Consider the following 20,753-nt stretch of genomic DNA (forward strand, 5'->3'; position numbering starts at 1 on the left):
CCTTCCTTCCTTCCTTCCTTTTTCTTTCTTTCTCTCTTTCTTTCTTTTCTTCTCTCTTTCTTTCTTTCTCTCTCTCTTTCTCTTTCTTTCTTTCTTTCTCCTCTCTCTTTCTCTTTCTTTCTCTCTCTCTCTCTTTCTTTCTTTCTCTCTCTCTTTCTTTTCTTTCTCTCTCTCTCTTTCTTTCTTTCTCTCTCTCTCTTTCTTTCTCTCTCTCTCTCTTTCTTTCTTTCTCTCTCTCTCTTTCTTTCTCTCTCTCTCTTTCTTTCTTTCTCTCTCTCTCTTCTTTCTCTCTCTCTCTCTTTCTTTCTCTCTCTCTCTTTCTTTCTCTCTCTCTTCTTTCTCTCTCTCTCTTTCTTTCTTTCTCTTTCTTTCTTTCTTTCTCTCTCTCTTTCTTTCTTTCTCTCTCTCTTTCTTTCTCTCTCTCTCTCTTTCTTTCTCTCTCTCTCTTTCTTTCTCTCTCTCTTTCTTTCTCTCTCTCTCTTTCTTTCTTTCTCTTTCTTTCTTTCTTTCTCTCTCTCTTTCTTTCTTTCTCTCTCTCTCTTTCTTTCTCTCTCTCTCTTTCTTTCTCTCTCTCTCTTTCTTTCTTTCTCTCTCTCTTTCTTTTCTTTCTCTCTCTCTCTTTCTTTCTTCTCTCTCTCTCTTTCTTTCTCTCTCTCTCTTTCTTTCTCTCTCTCTCTCTTTCTTTCTCTCTCTCTTTCTTTCTTTCTTTCTTTCTTTCTTTCTTTCTTTCTTTCTTTCTTTCTTTCTTTCTTTCTTTCTTTCTTTCTTTCTGACAGGGTTACCATTTAATTTTGATCAGAGAAAGCCTATTAATGTAGTTTACATAGATGTTTAGTAAAACATAACGAAGTGACTCATGATATTTTGTTTCTATGAAAAAAAAAAAAAAGGATACTCAATTTTATCAATCATAGCCAGTAAATGATTGACAAAAAGGATTCAATGATCAAAGAGAAAGCTTGGGAACTTCTTGAGGTTTATATGCTTAACAATTAATGAGAGGTGGACTTAAGTCTTGGCAGTAGATGTGTACAATTTTAACTCAGGCTCACTTTTAAGACCACCCACAGGTAATTCAAAATATAACTCATTCTTAGTGTCATCAAATGCTTGAATTTGAGTCTCTTGTATAATCTGCAAAGCACCCCCCAAAAGAGTAGCTTATGTGATATTGAATGGTCATGGCAAAATACTTCCCTTAATTTATAGAGAAAAAACAAAGGGGATTCTATAGCTACATTGTGTGCAACTATGGCTCAGGTGAGCTGGAAGATCAGTGAGGGGATGATTTGTGCCTGGTTATTCAGTACATTTTAAAAAACAGATACTACTGGTAATACATGTGTTGAGAATGACAAACTGTCATTTCCTTAATAATCCCGAGTCCTCTCAATTGAATGGTTTCCTTGGCATTTTCCAACCTAGCTCATCCTTTCGACTCTTCCCAGCCACATTCTTAAATATCCCTTTACCCTTCTCCCACAGAAGCATCCATTCCTACTCATCCCTTTGCCTGCCCTAGCTGTCAGCACTTTAGCAATTCTGACTTCTGTTTTTCATCTCTGCTTCTGATCCTGATGGATTTTTGATTTGATGAATTTCTGCCCCACATCAACCTCCCTAATGCAAGCAGACAGTTGCTAGGTGGTAACCATTATACGCATGTGACTTAATGGATGGGTGTAATAAATCTGGACACTCAATCCCCACAGATAATATATAGGACACTATTTGACTAAAGGCAAAATGTTGATCATATGTAGCACATATAAAAATCTAGGAGACATTTCTGAAACATTGAGGATCCTAGACAAGGATGGTACCTTGGGAGAAGAACTATAGCAAATCAGGCTTTAAATACTCATTGTTCTTGATTAGCTTCAGTAAGGGACTGAGGAACAGGTGCATGTACAAAAAAAATCACAGAATGTTTAAAAAATCCTTTCATATTCTGTTTTGTATTTTATCCAGACCATGTTCACACACAATCATCTCAAATTTCAATTGTTTAAGCCATTTAAGATAGAAAGCATCTTACTAAACCTATCCCCTCTTTTCATTTTTTTTATATTTATATATTTATATTTTATATATATTTTGTGTTTTTGAGGATACTATCAGCCCAAAGCACCCCACTTCATAATCTGAGATTGACTCTGACTTTTTCCTCTCTATCTCTCCCCCCCTGCCCTACCCATATGAGTCAATTGATAGCTTATTGATTTTTTATCCCCCACTTGAACCCTTCAACACACACACACACACACACACACACACACACACACACACACACACACGTTTTTCTACCTTGACCTGGTGGCTACCAGGCAGAGTGGAGTAGGGATTCAGATTCTATGATTATCAATTCAGTATTCCTTCTTTTGAGCCATATTTTCTCTCAAAATTCAATTATAAACCAATTTTCTCCAATTCCAGACCTTCATAATCTTTTACTTTTACTAAAATAAGAGCTTCCTGATTGGAAGTTTGACTCTCCATTCTCTCCATCTCTAAAAATCAATCTACAGGATGGCTCAAATAATTTTTCTAAGTCACTCCCATGATCTGACTCCCAAATTAATTTCTTATATTCTTTTATATTACTCCATCCATTTACATTGCTCTACTGTCCTTTTTTAAGCTTCATTCTCCATTTCCATTTTCCAGATATTTGCATATCTAGAATGTACTCTGCTTCTCAGCATCTTCATTTTCTTTCAAAATCCTTCTCTTCTCAGTGTAACATTTCCTATACCCTTAACTGTTAGAACTCTTTCCCCTTTCAAATTATCATCTATTTCTCTAGGTATGCAATGGAAAGTGTAAACTATTTTGTTTTTGTCTCTTTCAGAGGATGTTATATTGGAGGCATTTGACAAGTGGTTTATAATTGAATTTTGAGAGAAAATGTGGCTCAAAAGAAGGAATGCTGAATTGATAATCACTGATAATCATAGAACCTGAATCCCTATTCTACTCTGCCATTTATTTATGAAGGGCAAAATAATTCTTCTGCAGTTTGTGAAGTAAAGATTAGATGCTTCCAAAGTTCTTTTGATCTCTACGTCTATGGTCCTTCAAATGGTGTTTGAGTGAATTCTACTTTAGGAGCTAGTGATCCATTACTTTTCTAGTGATGCTGATGGTCTGTGCTGAGTTCTCCTTCCCAAACAGCTGTATGACCTCAGATAGCAATCTCTGATGGAGAGTGATTTGGAAGTCAATAGAAGGGGATGTTCCTTGCCAAGGGGTCGCCCATCAATTCAAGCCCTCATCCCATTTTCCCTCTTCACCTCCCACTTTAAGAGTACCAATCATCATCCCAGTCACATGTTTGGGTGGAAGTTGAGCCCTGCAGCCTTGCCAGAGCCCTAATGAGTGCAGGGTGAGAAGTGAAGTGTCTCAGCATGTTCCACATGTTTTAACACTGTTTCTGAAGGCCCTGGAGGCTATTAAATTTAATGAACCCATCTGCTCCAAAAGAGAGGTCCAAACATAATCGGTTTCCTCAGTGCCATCAAGTACAGATGGTATACCATGGTCTGTAGCCCCAGCAGGACCCTGAATGTTTCTCCTTATGAACACATGGCCTTTTCCTTGGATGTTTCCAATGTCTTTGACAGGCACTGGAGGTGTCTAGAGAGAGTACTGTACATAGGCTCTCATTATTGCCATGTCCTTACTATTTCCTGAAAGCCACCTTACCCTCCACTCCCCACCCCCAACCAGTAATTAAGGCTGATTGGTAATAAAGCCTAACTAAAAACTTTGCAGAAACTTCTCCTAATGATCCAGTTATAGCTTTCAAATGGACAAAGGTGGGAGCTTTGTCAGATTTCTGGAGTGGGAGTGGGAGTGTGTGTGGTAGGGGGGTGGGGAAGATGGAGAACAAGACCCACACTGCTGATTTAATCTGCAAATGAAACCATGCTGATTTCAAAGTTTCTACAAATGGCCTGTTGCCAACAGAGGGGCAGGAGGTGGAATGATGGGGGAGGATTCTTACAAATGGTCCTATTCTAATTGGGGCTCAAATATTCCTTCCTTTCCTAAAGTAGCCCTTCTCTTTATGAAGGCCTCTGGCTGAACAGATCAAAGATCTTTGATGCTCCCTTCTGCATCAGTTCCCTGGCCCAGGAAGCAGTAAATGGTTACTGCGGAAAGTCAACCAATTAATAAGAATTTATTAAACATCTACTGTAAGCCAGATAATGTGTTAAAGAAAAAACAAACAGGAAATGTTTTATGTTCAAAAAGCATATATCCTAATGGGGGTGAGAATCCCTATATAAATAGGTATACTTAAAAACAGGGACAGAATAGGAAGGCCCAAGAAAGGAAGCCTCAGGTCATTGGAAGTAGAATTGGGAAGTCCTCCAGCAGAAAATTGCATTTAATGGATGCTTCAAAATAGTGAGAGATGTCAAGAGGTAGAGGGACAGAAACATACAACATACAAGAGGGACAGAAACATAAGCTGAATATAGACGAGAAAATATTGCCTTTGTAAGTCCAGAATTTTGTCTGCTATCCAATAGGTGACTAATAAATACCACTCAGTAGATTGGATCAGAAAAAGCTCCTAGAGAAGTGGCAATGCTAGAAAGCAGTTATTATGAAAGGTCTATTTTTTTTTCCATTTAGGAAACTGAGGTAGACAGAGTTTAAGTGACCAGGTCAGAGTCACACAACTAAGAATGGTCTGAGGATGGATTTGAAATGAGACCATTTTGACTCCAGGTCTGATCCATTGTATTCCTGAGTCCAGAGTTCCATCCATTGCACCTCTTAGTTGATTAGGGAGAAGGGAGTACATTCTAGTTATAGGTATAAAGGAAGTTGTCTAGAGCACTAGAGGTTAAGTGCCTTGCCCAGGGTCATATAGCCAGCATATACCAGGGGGTAGATCTTGACTTTAGGACTTTTTGGTTCCAGGGGAAATATTATATCCTTTGGACCAGGCTGTCACTCATTCAGCAGAGAGGTTTATGGATTTCATGTCAAATGCTGGCTGTGTTTTGTCAATTAACATCTGATCTGCTATTAGTTTTCACACAACCAATACATTTAACAATAATTCCTTTTTTTTTTTACTTCACTGAAAATGTAAATGGAAGTTTAAAAAAAATCATTAACATTTAATCAGATTGACACAAGAGCAGTGAGGAGATAGCCTGAGACCGGGGGGTCAGGATCACCGTCACATTTTAGAAACCTATGATCTAACATGTATAATAAAAGCAGAAAAACATGATGACTATCTTCAAGAATTTGAAATCCTGTCATGTGATTAGAATTCTTCTGCCTGGCCAGATATGGAAGGAGGAGGAACCGTGGCTTGATGTAATAAAAGACTTACTAATAAGTCTATCTACAACCACAGAGGCATTGCCCTCATTGGACCATTGTTCATCAATACTTGGATTGACACTATTGATCAGAGAAATATAAATTAAGACAACTCTAAGCTAACACTAAGATTAATTAAGATGATAGGAAAAGATAAAGATAATGATAATGATTTTGTTTTTAATGTTGGAGGCGATTTAGGAAAACTGGGACACTAATACATCAGGCCAATTCAAATAGACATGATGGAGATTATCTGCACTCAGAGAGAGCACTGTGGGGATTGAATGTGGATGACAACATAATATTTTTCCTTTTTTTGTTCTTTGCTTAATTTTTTTTTGTTTTCTTTCTCATTTCTTTCCCTTTTGATCTGATTTTTCTTGTGCAGCATGATAATTGTGGAAATATTTATGGGAGAATTGCACATGTTTAACATATATTGGATTATTTGCTGTCTAGCAGAGAAATGGGAGGAAGGGAGGAAGAAAAAAATCAGAATAAAAGATTTTGTAAGGTTGTATGTTGAAAATTATCTTTGATATTTTGAAACAAAATTGATCTTCAAGCTCAGGGACAGGGGCCTTCCCCCAAAAGATGACGTTTATTTCAGACAAATATAAAGTCATTCCATTCCATTTGAACTTTTTATGAGATAAGTACAAGATGTTGGAGGTATGGTTAGACACCATTCATCTGAAAAAAAGAAACTGTGGCTTTGGTGGACTGAAAGCTCAACATGAATCTATACTATGATATAGATTTTAAAAAATAGTCCACTTTATGCTTCTTTGAGAGACACAGGATGCAGGAATAAGAAGATGATGGTTCTGATTTTTGTTACTTTTTTGGTTTGGTTGGATTTGGTTTTGTCTGTTCTCATAAGAAATGTATTTTAGGCTGTAGCAAGTTCTGAGGACCATATTTTTTAAAAGGCAGTAAAAAATCTGGAAAGAATTCAAAGAAAGGCAACCAGGATGGTGAAGTACATCAATCTGTTGATGAAACTGGTGGGGGAAGGGGAAGTATTATTCTAAAAAAACACTTGAAAGAAGTTAGGAGAAAGAGAAGAATCATGCTCATATATTTGAAAGGCTGTTAAAATATATGTTCCTGATCTATCTATTTACTTAGTCGTCTATCATTTATCTCTACTTATCTACACTCACTTTGTTTGGTCCCAGAAGACAGAATTAGAGTAGCATGAGCTTTCTTCAGGAAGATGATGTTATTGCTATAGTTGTTATATTTATTGCCTCTTTAAAATATATTGTGTTTAATTGTGACCAAGTACTGGCCAACTCAGTAGATTCCAAGCTCCCTGAAGGCAGGAGCTGATTTATCTTTGGCTTTTATATGTGTATCCCACAAAGATCAAATAATTTATGTGTATTTCCATAAAAATTAAATACTTACTGACCCCAAGGGATATAATCCACTTATAGTGTATGAAGGTTCTATGCCAGACTTTGGATGAAGACAATTAAATAGAAAAAAAAAGGAGGGGAATGAAGATGAAAGAGCAGGGGCTCCCTAAATTGAAAAGTTGGAATGGAATTCTACCCAAAGAAGAACTAAAGCTTGGATCCTTTTCCTGTAGGATTTCTTCTCCCTCAGGTGCTAACTTGGGCTGTGCAAATCAGTGTAGCCAGAAGTCTGTTTTTAGAGGGAATGATGATGAGTCTAATCTTGCCATGAACAGACTATTTCAAATAAGCTTGCTTCAATGGGGTTGGATTACTCTCTCCCAGGAGTATCACTGTTGTAAAGTCTAAAACAAGAATTTCTGATAAGCTAAATGAAATTTGCTGCTTTGAATCTATTATTTTTTTCCGTAACAAGTAGAAGTGCTTGATCTCAAAATGGCAGAAACCATTGGGACTGCACTGATTATCCCTCTACCTGGAACCCTAAAACTCACTTGCACATCAGTTTACTAGTTAAACATTGCTTAAGAGAAGGTTCTCTATATCTTTGAGAAAAATCATTGCTAACTTCTTTTTTGAAGACTTCTAATGACAGGGAAATCATCACCTAAGACTATTTCATAGTTTGCCTGCTCTAGTTGTTGGGAAGATTTACTTCCACTGATTTCCAAATCGAATTTTCCATAATTTCCATCCATTCCTCCTGGTTTTGAATCCTATGGTCAAGTGGAACAAGCCTAATCATTCCTCCAAATAGCAACCCTTAAATATTTGAAAACAGTGGCTCTATCTTCCTATAACTGTGCCTACAGGCTGAATACACAAGTTATTCCAAGAATCTATCTTGACTAAGGGACTCTTAAACCTCTAGAATATTTCATACATCGAACACTTTAGATGTCATACATTTTTTCTGGACTTTGTTTCGTTCCATGAATTTGTGCTTGTGTTTAATTATATATATATATATATATATATATATATATATATATATATATATATATATATATATATATATGTATGTATATATATTTTTTCTATATCTTTCCATTTTTCCATGACCTTTCTGTTTTTTGTGTAATATATTTTTCTAACATCTATTTTATCTATCTATTCACATTTTTCATTTATTTTTCTGTATATATGTATATATACATATATATAATTAAACACATATATGTATATATGTATATATATATGTATACATATATAATATACATGCATATTACAAGTATAACTATATTTACTCATATGTAGCATATCAAGATCTCAATTTATCTCTAACCTCTATATCTCAGCTATCATTACTACAGATACCCATTTTTTCTATGATCTTTCCATTTTTCCATGACCTTTCTGTTTTTTGTGTAATATATTTTTCTAACATCTATTTTATCTATCCATTCACATTTTTCATTTATTTTTCTGTATCAATATGTCCTTTAATTCTTTAATTCACTCTCTCTCTCTTTCTCTCTTTTTCCACTTTCCTTTTCTAACTGAACTATCAGTATGTTTATTTACTGCAGATGCCTAACTGAATCTACAGGTATATCCATTTTTTATCTAAGATTTCCATAGTATACCTTACCACTGATTGTACTTAAGTTTGAAGATTTGACTTAAAAGCTTTTATTCCAAATACCCTCCAGTCCATGAGGTCTCCTCAGGGCTTGTCTGAGGACTTGTTTTGCTTGGTGAATGCATTTCTGCCTATGACAATTCATGCATTAAATCATAGGTGAACCCACTGAGCAAGCATTGGTTAAGATCTAAGCTGTGTGTCTCATTCAAATTCAATAATTCAGGGACCTGCGAATTGCTCAGTGTGAATATTCCACTTATTGATTTCCCGGGGCTGAAGATCATCCTGAAGCTAGTCCTCTACTTCTATGTGGTTAACCAGCCTGGTGCTTGAATAGTAGAGAAATGTCTCTACCTTTGGCCTGTTGTCAAAGCCTTTCTAGGCTGATGGGAGAAAACAAGTCATACAGCTAAACTCTGGGCAGCTCAGTCACCTGCAAGCCATGATGAGGCCTTCATCCTATGGTGGTAAAGATTTAATAGGTGCCTGTTTAATGATTTTATCCTCTACAGTTAAAAGTTATTCAAATCATAACAGCTCAAAGCCCTTAATAACCAAAGCAATAAATAACAATAATCATGAAATAACAAGGGCCCTTTGCCCAAATCTTGGTGGTGAAGGGATACCAAACATGGCTATTATCAAAATTGTTGCTCACCTTTAACAGTCTGTATACTTCTTAAGGTGTTTAAAGTTTTTTGGGGGGCCACTAGTGTATTTAGGTACAGAAGTCAAAACAGATTCAGAAATATACTGTTCAGGAAAAGAGTATTTCATTGTTAGGAGGAAGCGCAGTGGTCATTGGGTCCAATCCTTTATTTCCAAGAAAATCTCCTCAACAGATATATGGTATGTAGTAAGTTGTAAGGCTGATTAAGTGATGAATTTAAAGTCAAGAAGAATTGAATTTAGATCTTGCCTCAGTCACTTATTATTGCTGAATGACCCTGGGTTAAGATATCTAACTTTTCTCAAATTTGGTTTCCTCAACTCTACAAGGGGGATAAGTAAGTGAATATAGGAATGGAGAGATGGAGATACTCTTGTCCATGTAGTGAAGCCTGTGAATTTTTTTTTCAGAATAATGCAAGTTTTTTCTTTTTACTTTTTATTTGAAGGAAATGCCAAGTTCAGTTAGAGATTAGTGGGGAGAAATTTATTTTCACCTACACATTCATGAATTTCTACCGCATAGGGATCTGTGGGTCCTAAATAGAAAGCTTTTTCAGAACAAGAAGAATATTGGAGGAAGAGATGAGAAGGAAGAGGAATTTTTTAGCAAGAGAGGAAAAAACTGATGAAAAAATTGTCACAAATCAATATTTTGGTTCTGAAATATTTCATACTTAACATTTGTGCGAAACGTCTTTAGTGCTGATGTGGACTCTTGTGTGATGTGAAGACATCATGTTGGACAGTGTGAGAAATACCATACTCTGGGATCACTCATACCCAGTTGGGATTACGAAATAAAAATGAAAACCTGGGAAAACAAGGACACATCCTCAGACAACCACTTTTGTGACAGCTGAATTCAATGTGGAATTTAATAGCCTTAGGCTCTGATAACCAATAAAACCAATATAAATACATCAGTCCAGGGAAATCACTTACACTTTTGTTAGACATTTTCATAGTCAAAGCACATGGCTGAAACAATTATTTGGGCACACATACTCATCGGTGTCTTTTTTTTTTTTTTTTTTTTTTCCCTGAGGAAAGAATTTTCAAATACAGGAACAATTTGGAAGACATAGTTTCCTGAGCTCACCATTACAGGAAGTCATTCTTTTGACATGATTTAAAATTATTTAAAGCTTTCCAACTTGATTAATGATTCTTCTACCATAAAAAGCCAGTATTTACCAAGGATTCTTAGTTATCAAATCTGCTTTTCTTCCCTCTTTGGCCCATCAATGTGGTGCAGTATCTTAGAAAAATTTTGAGCCCGGGGCTAGTGTCAGATTGAATATCTTCTGTCTGAAGACCAACCTGGTTAAGTGTAGAAAGGTTCATCAAAAATGGGTTAAAGGTGATGCATTTCTTAGTCTCCTAACTAGCAAAGTCCTTCTCAGTCACACAGGAGCTGGGATGGATATTGGTGGAGGGTGTCATGACCGCAAGAAAATGCCTGAATAAAATATACAGAAAGATATCATCTAGAGGAGGAGGAGGAGGAAGAGGAACAGAACAGCAAAGGGCCCCCAAATCATGCTATTTGAGGACTGAGGACTTGAGGAAACCTAGAGGGAACATGAAACAGGGCCTATTTGCTTTGTTCTTTCTCTATTGCCTGGCTTGTGATAGTTATACTTAATATTATAATTAATAAATGCTTTCTTTATATCCTTAGCGCTGAGCACAATATTTGGCACACAGTATTTAATACATGCCTATTGATTCATTGACTTATTGAAAAAATAAATAGATGATATGTTTTTTCTTATTAGAGGTCTTAAAGCAAAGAGCAGAAGGTAGTTTGGTACAATGGAAAAAACGCTGGCTTTAGAGGATGACAACCTGGCTTCAGACCTGGCTCTGTCATTTACACCCTCTCTGACCTTAAACATTCCACTTTCTCTCTCTCTGACTCAGTTTCCTCAGTTATAATATGAAAGGAACAGATTACACCCTAACCAAAGTTCCTTCTAATACATGATCCTATGTATTTAAATCATTGGTCCTGTGTTTTGTTTTTTTTTTTCAGGGTGAAAGAAGCCCAAAGTTTTCCAGAAGCAGGAAACCCAGACGTTGACCCCAGGGCCTCAAATATTTTTTACTTCCCTAGTGATTCCTAAAGGTGTCTTTTTTTTATTTTTTATTTTTATTTTATTTATTTATTTTTTGTCACCACAAAGTAAGGACAAGTAAACGATTCCCTAGGGCAGCAGGTTCATTGCTAATCTTTAGTATCTCAGGATCCTAGATTTCAAGCTGAAAGGGGTAACAAAGATCATTTAATCTGACCTTCTGGATTTACAGATTAAGAAATTGAGGTAGAAGGGCAGCTCTAAGTGGTGCATGGATAGAGCACTAGAAATCAGGTAGAGCTGAGTTCAAATCTGGCCTCAGACACTTAACACTTCCTAGCTGTGTGACCCTAGGCAAGTCACCTAACCCCAATTGCCTCAGCAATAAACAAACAAACAAACAAACAAATAAATAAAAATAAAATAAAAATTGAGGCAGAGAGAAGTGGTGCAACTTGCACAAAATTGCCCAGCTAGCTTCCAAGAGAAAACAAAGCCTTAATATGATCATCAGCAATACCTCAAGATGAATATTTGTTTTTCTTTCAGCATCAATGACCATGGATCCAGTCCAGTCCAAAACAAATGAGTATGTATTTAGTATTGTTCCCAATAAAAAAGCCAAATGAGAATGTTTTGTCTGAATATTCTCAGATAACCAAAATGAAGTTTCCCTTGGCTCAAAACATTATAACTACAAAACAGAATACACACACACATATACACACATGACATTGTACACAATACTTTCACATTGTTCCATTATTGAAATAATGACAAAGCCATCCTTCAAAGCTGATGGGTCTTTGAACTCTCTATCAAGGATTTGGTTGGAGTATGTTCACTATGCCAGGACTCAGCCAATAACACTGTTCCAAGGGGTGACCATCTGGGTCAATGCCTAACTCCCTTTTAACCATATAGCCAAAGACTGGTCCTATTCTGAAGTGTGAATCAAGGTCCTAAGAAAAAGTTTTCACCCAAAGCAGACCTTGCTCTAAATGGAAACTGTTGTCTTTGTGTCCAAGTAGGTGCAAATCAAGATGCTGCTAGAATGTGTAAACACTGAGAGAAAGAAAAGGAAATGAGCCCAAGAGAAGAAAGAGAATCTTCTTAATGGTGTTAATCAGACCAATCAAGGGTGTCCCAACATTCCAGGAATCAGCTTTAATGTCAGTGGTCCTTACCGACAAGTAACAATCAACTCCTTTAGATAGCATGAATCCAATAATTCATTTTGTCACATAAGTCTGGACCATTTTTAGGATAATGTGCTAAAGGAGTCAAGATGGTCACTCCAAAGGTTGAATGACAGCTCCTTGAGGGTTGACCACTCAGGTCAATTTCCAAGATACAGAATGGTAGTATACATGTCATGTGACCACACACACTTACAGTGCTGTCGATATACGCCTCTGTCCAGACCACGTCGTGCTCCTGGTCAATGACCTTTGGCCGGCTCAACACATGAAGATACTCCATGACATTCTCCTGGACATCAGCCAAGGTGGAGATCTGAGTGAAAAAACCTGAGAAAAAGAAAAAAGAAACAGAATTTAGAGAGACGGTGGAGCCTGCAAGGGAAGAGAATGAGCCTCCTCTATCTGTTTTACTCAAATTGAATGAATTTCATAATAAAGGGGCAAACTAGAAAGACGGAAAAGAGATTGTTTTTTGAAAAGATAATTTTTACTTTTTGAGATTGATTCGAAGAATTTCCATTTGAACCTTGAAAATTCATTACATCTTGAATGCCTTTTGGGAAAATGTCCAATAGAATCCCCATTTTTTCTCTTCTCTCACTGTCTCTTTTTCTCTCCCCTACCTCATTCATTCTTTCCTTTCCTCTCCTTCCCTTCTCTCTCCCTTTCCTTCTCCCCACCATTTGTATCCCTCTTCTTTTCCCTCTATTGTAATCCTCTTCTTTTCCTCTTATTAGCTTTCGCTTCCTCTCTGATCAAAAGGTCTTGCAGCTCTGCTTCCTTTGAGCATAGGGTTTCACTCTCTGGATCCCAATCCCCTTGTCTGATCTTCACGGCATCTCCCAAAGGCTTAAACCAAAGGACTCTGGGTATCCCAAGCTCCTACCCTCTTTCAGTCCAAAAGGGAAGGAAGAGATGGAATGGAAGAAGTGTGCCAACCAAAGGGTCATGGACCTAGGGCATTTTTAAACAAAGTTCAGCTGGTTTGAATTTGGTGTGCCAATCCCACCCCAAATATGGCTTGTGCGGTTTCTGGTTTTGTAATGATAGCTCTGAAGAGTAATAATTAAAATGTATTAGCACTTGCTCATGGCCCCTCCTGCCCTCGTTGCCCTGAAAAGACAGACTTGCCCATCCTGGTGGGTTTACATAACCGAATAAGGAGCTAGAAATGAGCATCTGGCACTCTCTTGACATCACAGTGAGCAGACTCCTTCTGCCGCCACATTCTCCCCAGAGGGTCACTGGAGGTCATTTACCAGCAAAATATGTACAATTAGGAAACCAAAACAGAATAAAAGCTCTGCCATTAAAGAGCACTGCTCACATGATGGTTACCCTCAAAGAAATGACTGATCTCTCTATTACTAAAGGCAATTGGCTATTGGAAGACCGGCCAGTGACCCTGACTTCTTCAACTTTGAGATCTCTTTGTCTGGAGCACATCTCAGAAACTCAGCAAATAATCATTGACTGGATGGATAGATAGATGCATATATGGATGCATAGGGGAAGGAAATGGGCAAACTGAAAACAACTTACTTGACTGGGGCCACAGAATACATCAAAAGTGGGTCTTTCACCCAGGTCTTTTGACTCCAATGTTAGGTCCTTTATCTATTATGCTCTTTGATCTGAGATGTTTATTCTTTGTTCATCATGCACCGTATCACATCATACCACATTATTAGTGGCAGTAGGACATAGTAGAAAAATATTTGATCCCATAGTTGGGAAGAACTGTGTTCAAGCCCAGCACTTGATACAAACTGGCTGTGTGAACTTGGGCAACTCATTTAACTTCTCAACTCTTAACTTCTCCAAGACTATATAGTGCAAATCTGCATGGCAAGAGACTTTCAAATCACATTTTTCATATGGCAATGAAACTATCTAGCTTTCTCCATCTCTCCATGACTGGCTCCAAGAACAAGACTCTTTCTTCATACCATACTCTCTTGCTGGGGTTGGCAGCGATCCATTTTCATCTCTGTATCTTCTGTGCCTAATGCACAAGAGATATTTAATGTATTTGGGATGCACTGGGAGAAGATTGAGACAATAAGATCCATCTTAACTTCTCTCCCTTTACATTAGATAGTGAAAAGTCCATTAGAGTTAGGATGCAAAGAAAGTCCCAACCAAGCCAAGCAAATAGTTCCTGCTCTCATGGAATTAAAAATAATTGGAGAAGACCACATGCAAACAACTATGTATAAACAAAAGGTAGACAGTAGAAGATGGGGATAGAATCAGAGGAAATTTTCTTCTGGGAGAAATTGCCCCAAGCCATTACTGCCTTGGAAGCTAGGTGGTACTGCGGTGGATAGAATGGCAAGCTTAGAGTCAAGAAGATTCATCTTGAGTTCAAATCTAATCTCAAACAACGGTTAGCTGTGTGACCCTGAATTTATCACATAATCCTATTTGCTTTCAATAAAGAATTGACCATAAAGAATGGTAAAATGATCTGAAAAAGAAAATGGCAAACTACTGTCAAGAAAATGCTAAATGATGTTAGGAAGAGGTAGACATGACTGAAAATGACTAAATACCCACACTACCATCAAATTGTTGCCCTAGTTGGATAAAATGGTTGAAACCCCTCAATTCCCTTGTCCCTCCAGGAAGCCAGAAATTAAAGGGCAGCAAAGTTTTTATTATTCCCTAGAGTTCTTGACAAGTGCCCAAAGCTCATTCCCTACTGGAATGAACCCCAGTCCAAAGGCAAATGAATATTTCATTTATTTTAGCCAAGATCTGACTCCAAAGCAGCATACAGCAAACCTTCACCAAACAAACACATTTAATCACCTAACCCCAGGGTATTAAGATCCTTGACCTTCCGGAAAGTGCCTTGTTATAAGGTTGTCATGTGAGTTTGAATGAACAAATGTGCTGTTTGATTGATAATAGGAAGTCACCAAGGGTTGCAGTCAAGGGTTGTAAGCAATTACATTCTCCTCTTAGTCTTATCTCTCTTTTAAATTCTCTGAGCTTGAAATTATTTTAAACGCTTTTAAAAAATTATGGTTCTTTAATGTTTAGTCTCCTTTTAAATGTGCTTTTACACTCCATGCCTCATGCTGAAATAAAGGCCACAATCACTCTGTAATTATGAAGGGATAATTATTACTGAAATTAGCCACCTATTATAACTGGCCTGCCCACTTTTCTCCATCATGTTAATTTATTTTCCTTCTTTCTTAGCAATATCCTCTCTTTGACCTATTTGATGAATAGAAGAAACTTGATGGAAGAAGGATAGGCGGGCTCCTTCTCAAGTTTCTGATACTTCCTTCCTTGCCTTAATATTTATTAATACTGAGATATTTTTCAAAGATATGTTTTCATTGGTATCCCATTCAGTGACACTGAAAACCAGGCTTGAAGTAGCAGCCACTGTTGTGTTCTGTCACAGTGATCATGGAATTAGACATTATAGCTGGAGAGGATTTTAATGCTTGTCCAGTCCAATCCCTACAAATGATCAGAGGAACAAAGATTTGGGGCTGGAAGTGAGGTTCGAGATGATGGGATACAGCTCTTATTTTACAGATAAAGAGAGTGTGGCTAAAAGAAATTAGTTAGGTGACTTGTCCAGGGTAATATAGCTAGTAAACTGTCAAGCTCAGACTTTTCTACTCTGAGTTCCATACACGATTCCTTCCCCATGCCCATGCTACTCCCAAATCTGGAATGGGTTCCTTCTTGGAAGTAGCCATGCCTTTGCAGCAGATACTTCTATAGTTTAGTTAAAAAGTGTAAAAATGTCAAATGGACAAAGAGACTCCAGTGTAGAAGACTAGAGATCCATGTGAGCAGAAAAGGCAAGGAATATGATACATTACATTACACTCAAATACTTAGGAAATGTTAGAATGTTAGCCCCTCCCCAAAAGGATTTAGAGACCACCTAATCCTCTCCTATTTCACAAACTGCATAAACTGAGACCCAGTGAAAGGAAGGACTTTTCCTAGTTTAGATACTCTGCTTCCTGATTCTCAGTGTCAAGTTGCTTTTCTATCTCCTCTACCCTGGATGTTCAATATTTTTTTTGCACACTCTCTTCCAGTAGAACATAAGCTCTATCCAGAACCAATGACCCCACTGACTTTGCCAAGACTTCTACTCAGGTTCTTTCTTTCCAAGTTGTGTATTGGTTGCAAAGAATATCTTTTGATAAAATAAAATAATATTTTAATTAAAAATAATAAAATATATTTTAATAAAAATATTCTATATAAAATATACAAATATATATCACACACACACACACACACACACACACATATATATATATAAACATATATAAAAATCATTCTATATGGGATGGGAATGGAAAAAGAAAAGAGCATGGATTTCTTGATAGAAGCGACTGTTTTTGCATTTCTTTGTATCCTCCAGTGCTCAGGCTCACAGTAGGCACTTAATAAGTGCTTGTTGACACTTAATAAGTGCTTATTGATAGATCATTTCATTGATTATTATTTCTTCTGTTAGAGCAATCTCCATTCTACCTAAGCCAAGGATTAAATTTTAACTCAGATGGGGCACCAGTGTTTTTCAAATGGCTTTCCTTCTGTAGGAAAGAGGAGCTGTTAGGTGTTACCAGTGCATAAAATACTGGGTCAAGCATCTAGGAGACATCTTCTGAAGTTCAAATCTGGCCTCACACATTTACTAATACAATAAACTTCCCTTGCTTGCCTCAGGTTCCTTATTTGTAAAATGTGTTGGAGAAGGAAATGGGAAATCACTCGAAGATTTTTGCCAAGAAATCCCCAAATGCGATCATGAACACTAGGACATGCCTGAAATAATTAAACATCAATGATTTAGCAAAGAAATCTTAGTAGCTTTGGCATGGTGTTGAACCACATGAACTGAGGCTACCCAGAGTGGGAACTTAGAGCAGGAGGTTGCCAGGAAGAAAGGTTGTCTCATGAGGTTCTTTCATCAGCTTTTAACTCTGCTTTTGAGGGCTCCCTACAGATCCCATTCTCCAGATGCCATACCCCTGTACAGAGCAAATTAAGCTTGATAAAAGTAGATATCCAAAGTATGCTTATTTTGGAAATAAAGTGATGATTGAAAAGGTAATGCAATCTATCACTGAATTTCCTCAGGTCTAAAAAGGAAAAAAAAAACTATCATTCTTGCATTTATAGAGGATTTTATGTTTCCTCGGTTTCCTCCTGTCTCTTTAATCATGGCTTCTCTATTTCTCAGCTTTATCTTCTTTTCAATCCCATTAGTGTATTTTTCTTTCTTTTTTATTTATTTAAAACTAAATACAAAATAAGAAAAAAAAAATACAGAGAAGGAAAACAAAACAAAAAATATTGTCATGTGCCCAGCAGAACATCAGGGAGATTTGAAAATATGTAACAATAAATTTCCATTTCAAGAAAGTGTATATAACAGTAGAGATTATATATTCATGACTGTCCATTTTTGCTTCACTTCTTTATAGATTATTTCTTTGTTCTCTGCTGTGCAATTTTTGCTTTATTCTCTTTTCCCCCTTACATCTCTCCTCATCTCCTTTAAGCAGATTACAGTTTACTTTGGATATATTTATAATATATGAATACATACAATACATATATACATGTTCACACTTAAACATATATATTTACATATACATATATACATACACATATACACAATAGACATATATATGTATATATATATATATATATCCACATTTACATATAAGTAAACATGCGTCTAAAACATTATTAATATGGCTGACATAATACAGATTTTTCTTGTGATTGAATCTTTAATTTTGACTTTTCCTGAGCTCTATGATTACTAGCCCTGCTTTTCTTTTTTTTAATAAATTGTATTCCTGATCCTTGTTATGATATTTGTGTTTATCTCCTATTTCCTATCCCAGCTAACTCTTCTACTTTAATTCTCTTTAACTTCACTTGCTAATACTTAACCAACCCCACCCATGGATCCCTCCCTTGTTTTCTTCCCCTACATTTTTTTTCCTCCCACTTTATTTTATTCTCATTAATCTACACACTTTATCCCACTCTCTTTAATCTAAATATCTTCTGTACCTTATCCTATCTCTCTCTTTCCCTCCTTCTTTATCCTTTTCCCATTAATCTACAGACCTTGTCCTATTACCATAAATCTATATACTTCCCTTTCTCATCTTATCCTATTTCCTCCCCTCCCCTTTCTTGTGTCAAGGTTCTTCTTTTTGGTCAGAGCTTTCAGGTAGTCCAATTATTCTTAAATTTTTTTTCTTCCTAATCAATTCTTCAAATCTGTTGTTTCTCTTATGTTACACATTCTCTTCTATTATTCTTTATACTTTGTTTGGTTATTTCTTGGTCTCTTATGGCTTCACTGGCTTGTCCTTGCCCAATTCTAATTTTCAAAGTACTCTTTTCTTCTTTAATTTTCTACTTTTCTAATTGGTTAACATTTTCTCCTTTTTTGTTTGTTTTTCCTCAATCGCATTTCATTTTTGAAGTCTTTTTTGAGTTCTTTTATAATCTTTTTCTGGGTAGATAGCCATTTAACATAACTATAAAAGGCTTAAAAAAAAAACAAAAAAAAACTTCACTCTATTTAGTCTGGAGATAAATTCCAGTCTTTCTTTTTCTATCATAAGCTTTCATGGTTGGGTTCTTTCTTCTTTGCCTGCTCTTTTTGTAATGAGAACTATTAGTGTAAGTACCTCTAATCCTGGACTGGAGGCAATGGTGCCTCTAGCTTCATTTCAGCTTTCCCTTCTGACCTGGAATCCCAAAATCAGACCATCCCTCTCCTGCAAGTGACAGAAGCCAGCAATATCCCTGCTGTGCTGTTTCTGCACTCTCCCAGTGCCCTGGCTCCTTCTCACCCATCCCTGCAGCTCAACTAGGCCTGGTGTTCCTAATCAGCTGAGATTCCCTCAGGATTCAAACCCCTGACTCCTCAAGTTGTCAAGTAAAAGTTCCTGTGGTTCAATTCAACCCAGCCATATTCAGTTACCGCAGGCTGTTTCCAAAGAGCTAGCCTAGAAGTGTTTGTACTTTCACACTGTTTAATCCCTAAACTGGGATCCTTCTTCAGGTCTTCTTGGATTATTGTAGGAAGAACCTTGATCTGTCCCAAGTCTTCTTTGTTTTTCAGTGGTCTATATGTACCTTGAGGTGAACATTTGTTCTGTTTGTGGGGAAATACGGGGAGCTTGAGATTTTCTGAAATATTCCTCTATCTTCCCAGAATTCTTCCCTGGAAGAGTCTCTAGTATAGGTATTCTTCAAGGGTTGATTGGTCTCTTGTCTGATCTTTGCATAATCTTTGCAGCATCATTTATTCTCTTGGCTTCATCTAACCTTATAATGGGCCAGAACTCAGGAGAAATGTACTTGAAACAAGGATTCTTTCAACTAGGTGTTCACTAAGTGGAACTGATAAGACAATGGTTATCTACTGTAGCATGGTGACTAATAGTTCTCTAGTTCAGTATGATTGAATTAATCTTACAACAAATAATGGTTCCCCAGTGATATAATGATTGGCTTATACTCCTCAGTATGATAAATGGATTTAATTGTAATAGAGTATTTAAGAGGTCAGAGTCAGACCTACAGGAGGGATCTAACAGACTCAGAGAAGAAGGAGGACTGGAGGCTGGAGCTCAAGCTCTGGTACTCAGAGAGACATTCCACTTTCATCAGCCTCTTGGTGGCTGGCCTGTTCTCCTGCTTCCCCCACTGAGACCAAGGCCCATCTGAAGGGCCTCAAGAAAGCTAGCCGAGTCCCAGGCAAGGAGATGGACTGAGAAGGAGACAATAAAGACTTTTGGACTTTATCTCTGGCTATTCTCCTGCTGATTACTCAGATGAAATGAAGGCTGGTGCAAAGACCTCAGAAGGCTAACCAGAACATTACATACCATCTCCATGCAAATGACTTTCAGATCTTTATCTCTGGGTTTACTTTTTCTTCTGAGCTCTAGATCATTTCTCCCAATTACTCAGAAGATACATACACTCTCTGAATGTCTATCTGTCTCTGTTTCTCTGTGTCTGTGTCTGTCTGCCTTTGTCTCATCTCCTCTGTCTCTGTCTGTCTGTCTGTCTCTCTCTGTCTCTGTCCTTGTCTCTCTCTCTCTCTCTTCTCTGCCCCCTCCCTCCCTCTCTCCTTCCCTCTCTCTTTGTCTTTCTGCCTTTTTCACTCTGTGTGTCTCATTTCCTACAAGCAATAAGAACTAGGCATTCTCAAAGTGAGCTCATTGTCTTTTTCATCCTAAAGCTGCTCATCTTTCTGATTTGATTTTTTTCTCACTGTGGCAATGTTATTTACCCAGTCTCCCATGAATGTCACATGGGTTATTCACTTTAGTCCAATCCAGCCCAATTCTGTTCTATGCACCTATCTCATATGTCTTTCCTTTTTTTCGCTCCTCAGTTCCAGATCCTA

General features: G+C 37.1%; 1 protein-coding gene across 3 annotated transcripts in view; it reads right to left on the reverse strand.

Annotated features, from left to right (window-relative positions):
* The window catches only part of CACNA2D3 (calcium voltage-gated channel auxiliary subunit alpha2delta 3), a 1,031,774-nt gene that overhangs the window by 341,666 nt on the left and 669,355 nt on the right, over nucleotides 1–20,753 (reverse strand). For all 3 annotated transcript variants that reach the window (XM_074284452.1, XM_074284451.1, XM_074284453.1), the window contains exon 13: nucleotides 12,507–12,640. In XM_074284452.1, coding sequence (XP_074140553.1) covers nucleotides 12,507–12,640 — 134 coding nt within the window. The remainder of the gene's footprint in view (nucleotides 1–12,506; nucleotides 12,641–20,753) is intronic.

This window comes from Sminthopsis crassicaudata, chromosome 1 (genome assembly GCF_048593235.1).
Source record: "Sminthopsis crassicaudata isolate SCR6 chromosome 1, ASM4859323v1, whole genome shotgun sequence".
In the NCBI taxonomy this organism is placed as follows: domain Eukaryota; kingdom Metazoa; phylum Chordata; class Mammalia; order Dasyuromorphia; family Dasyuridae; genus Sminthopsis; species Sminthopsis crassicaudata.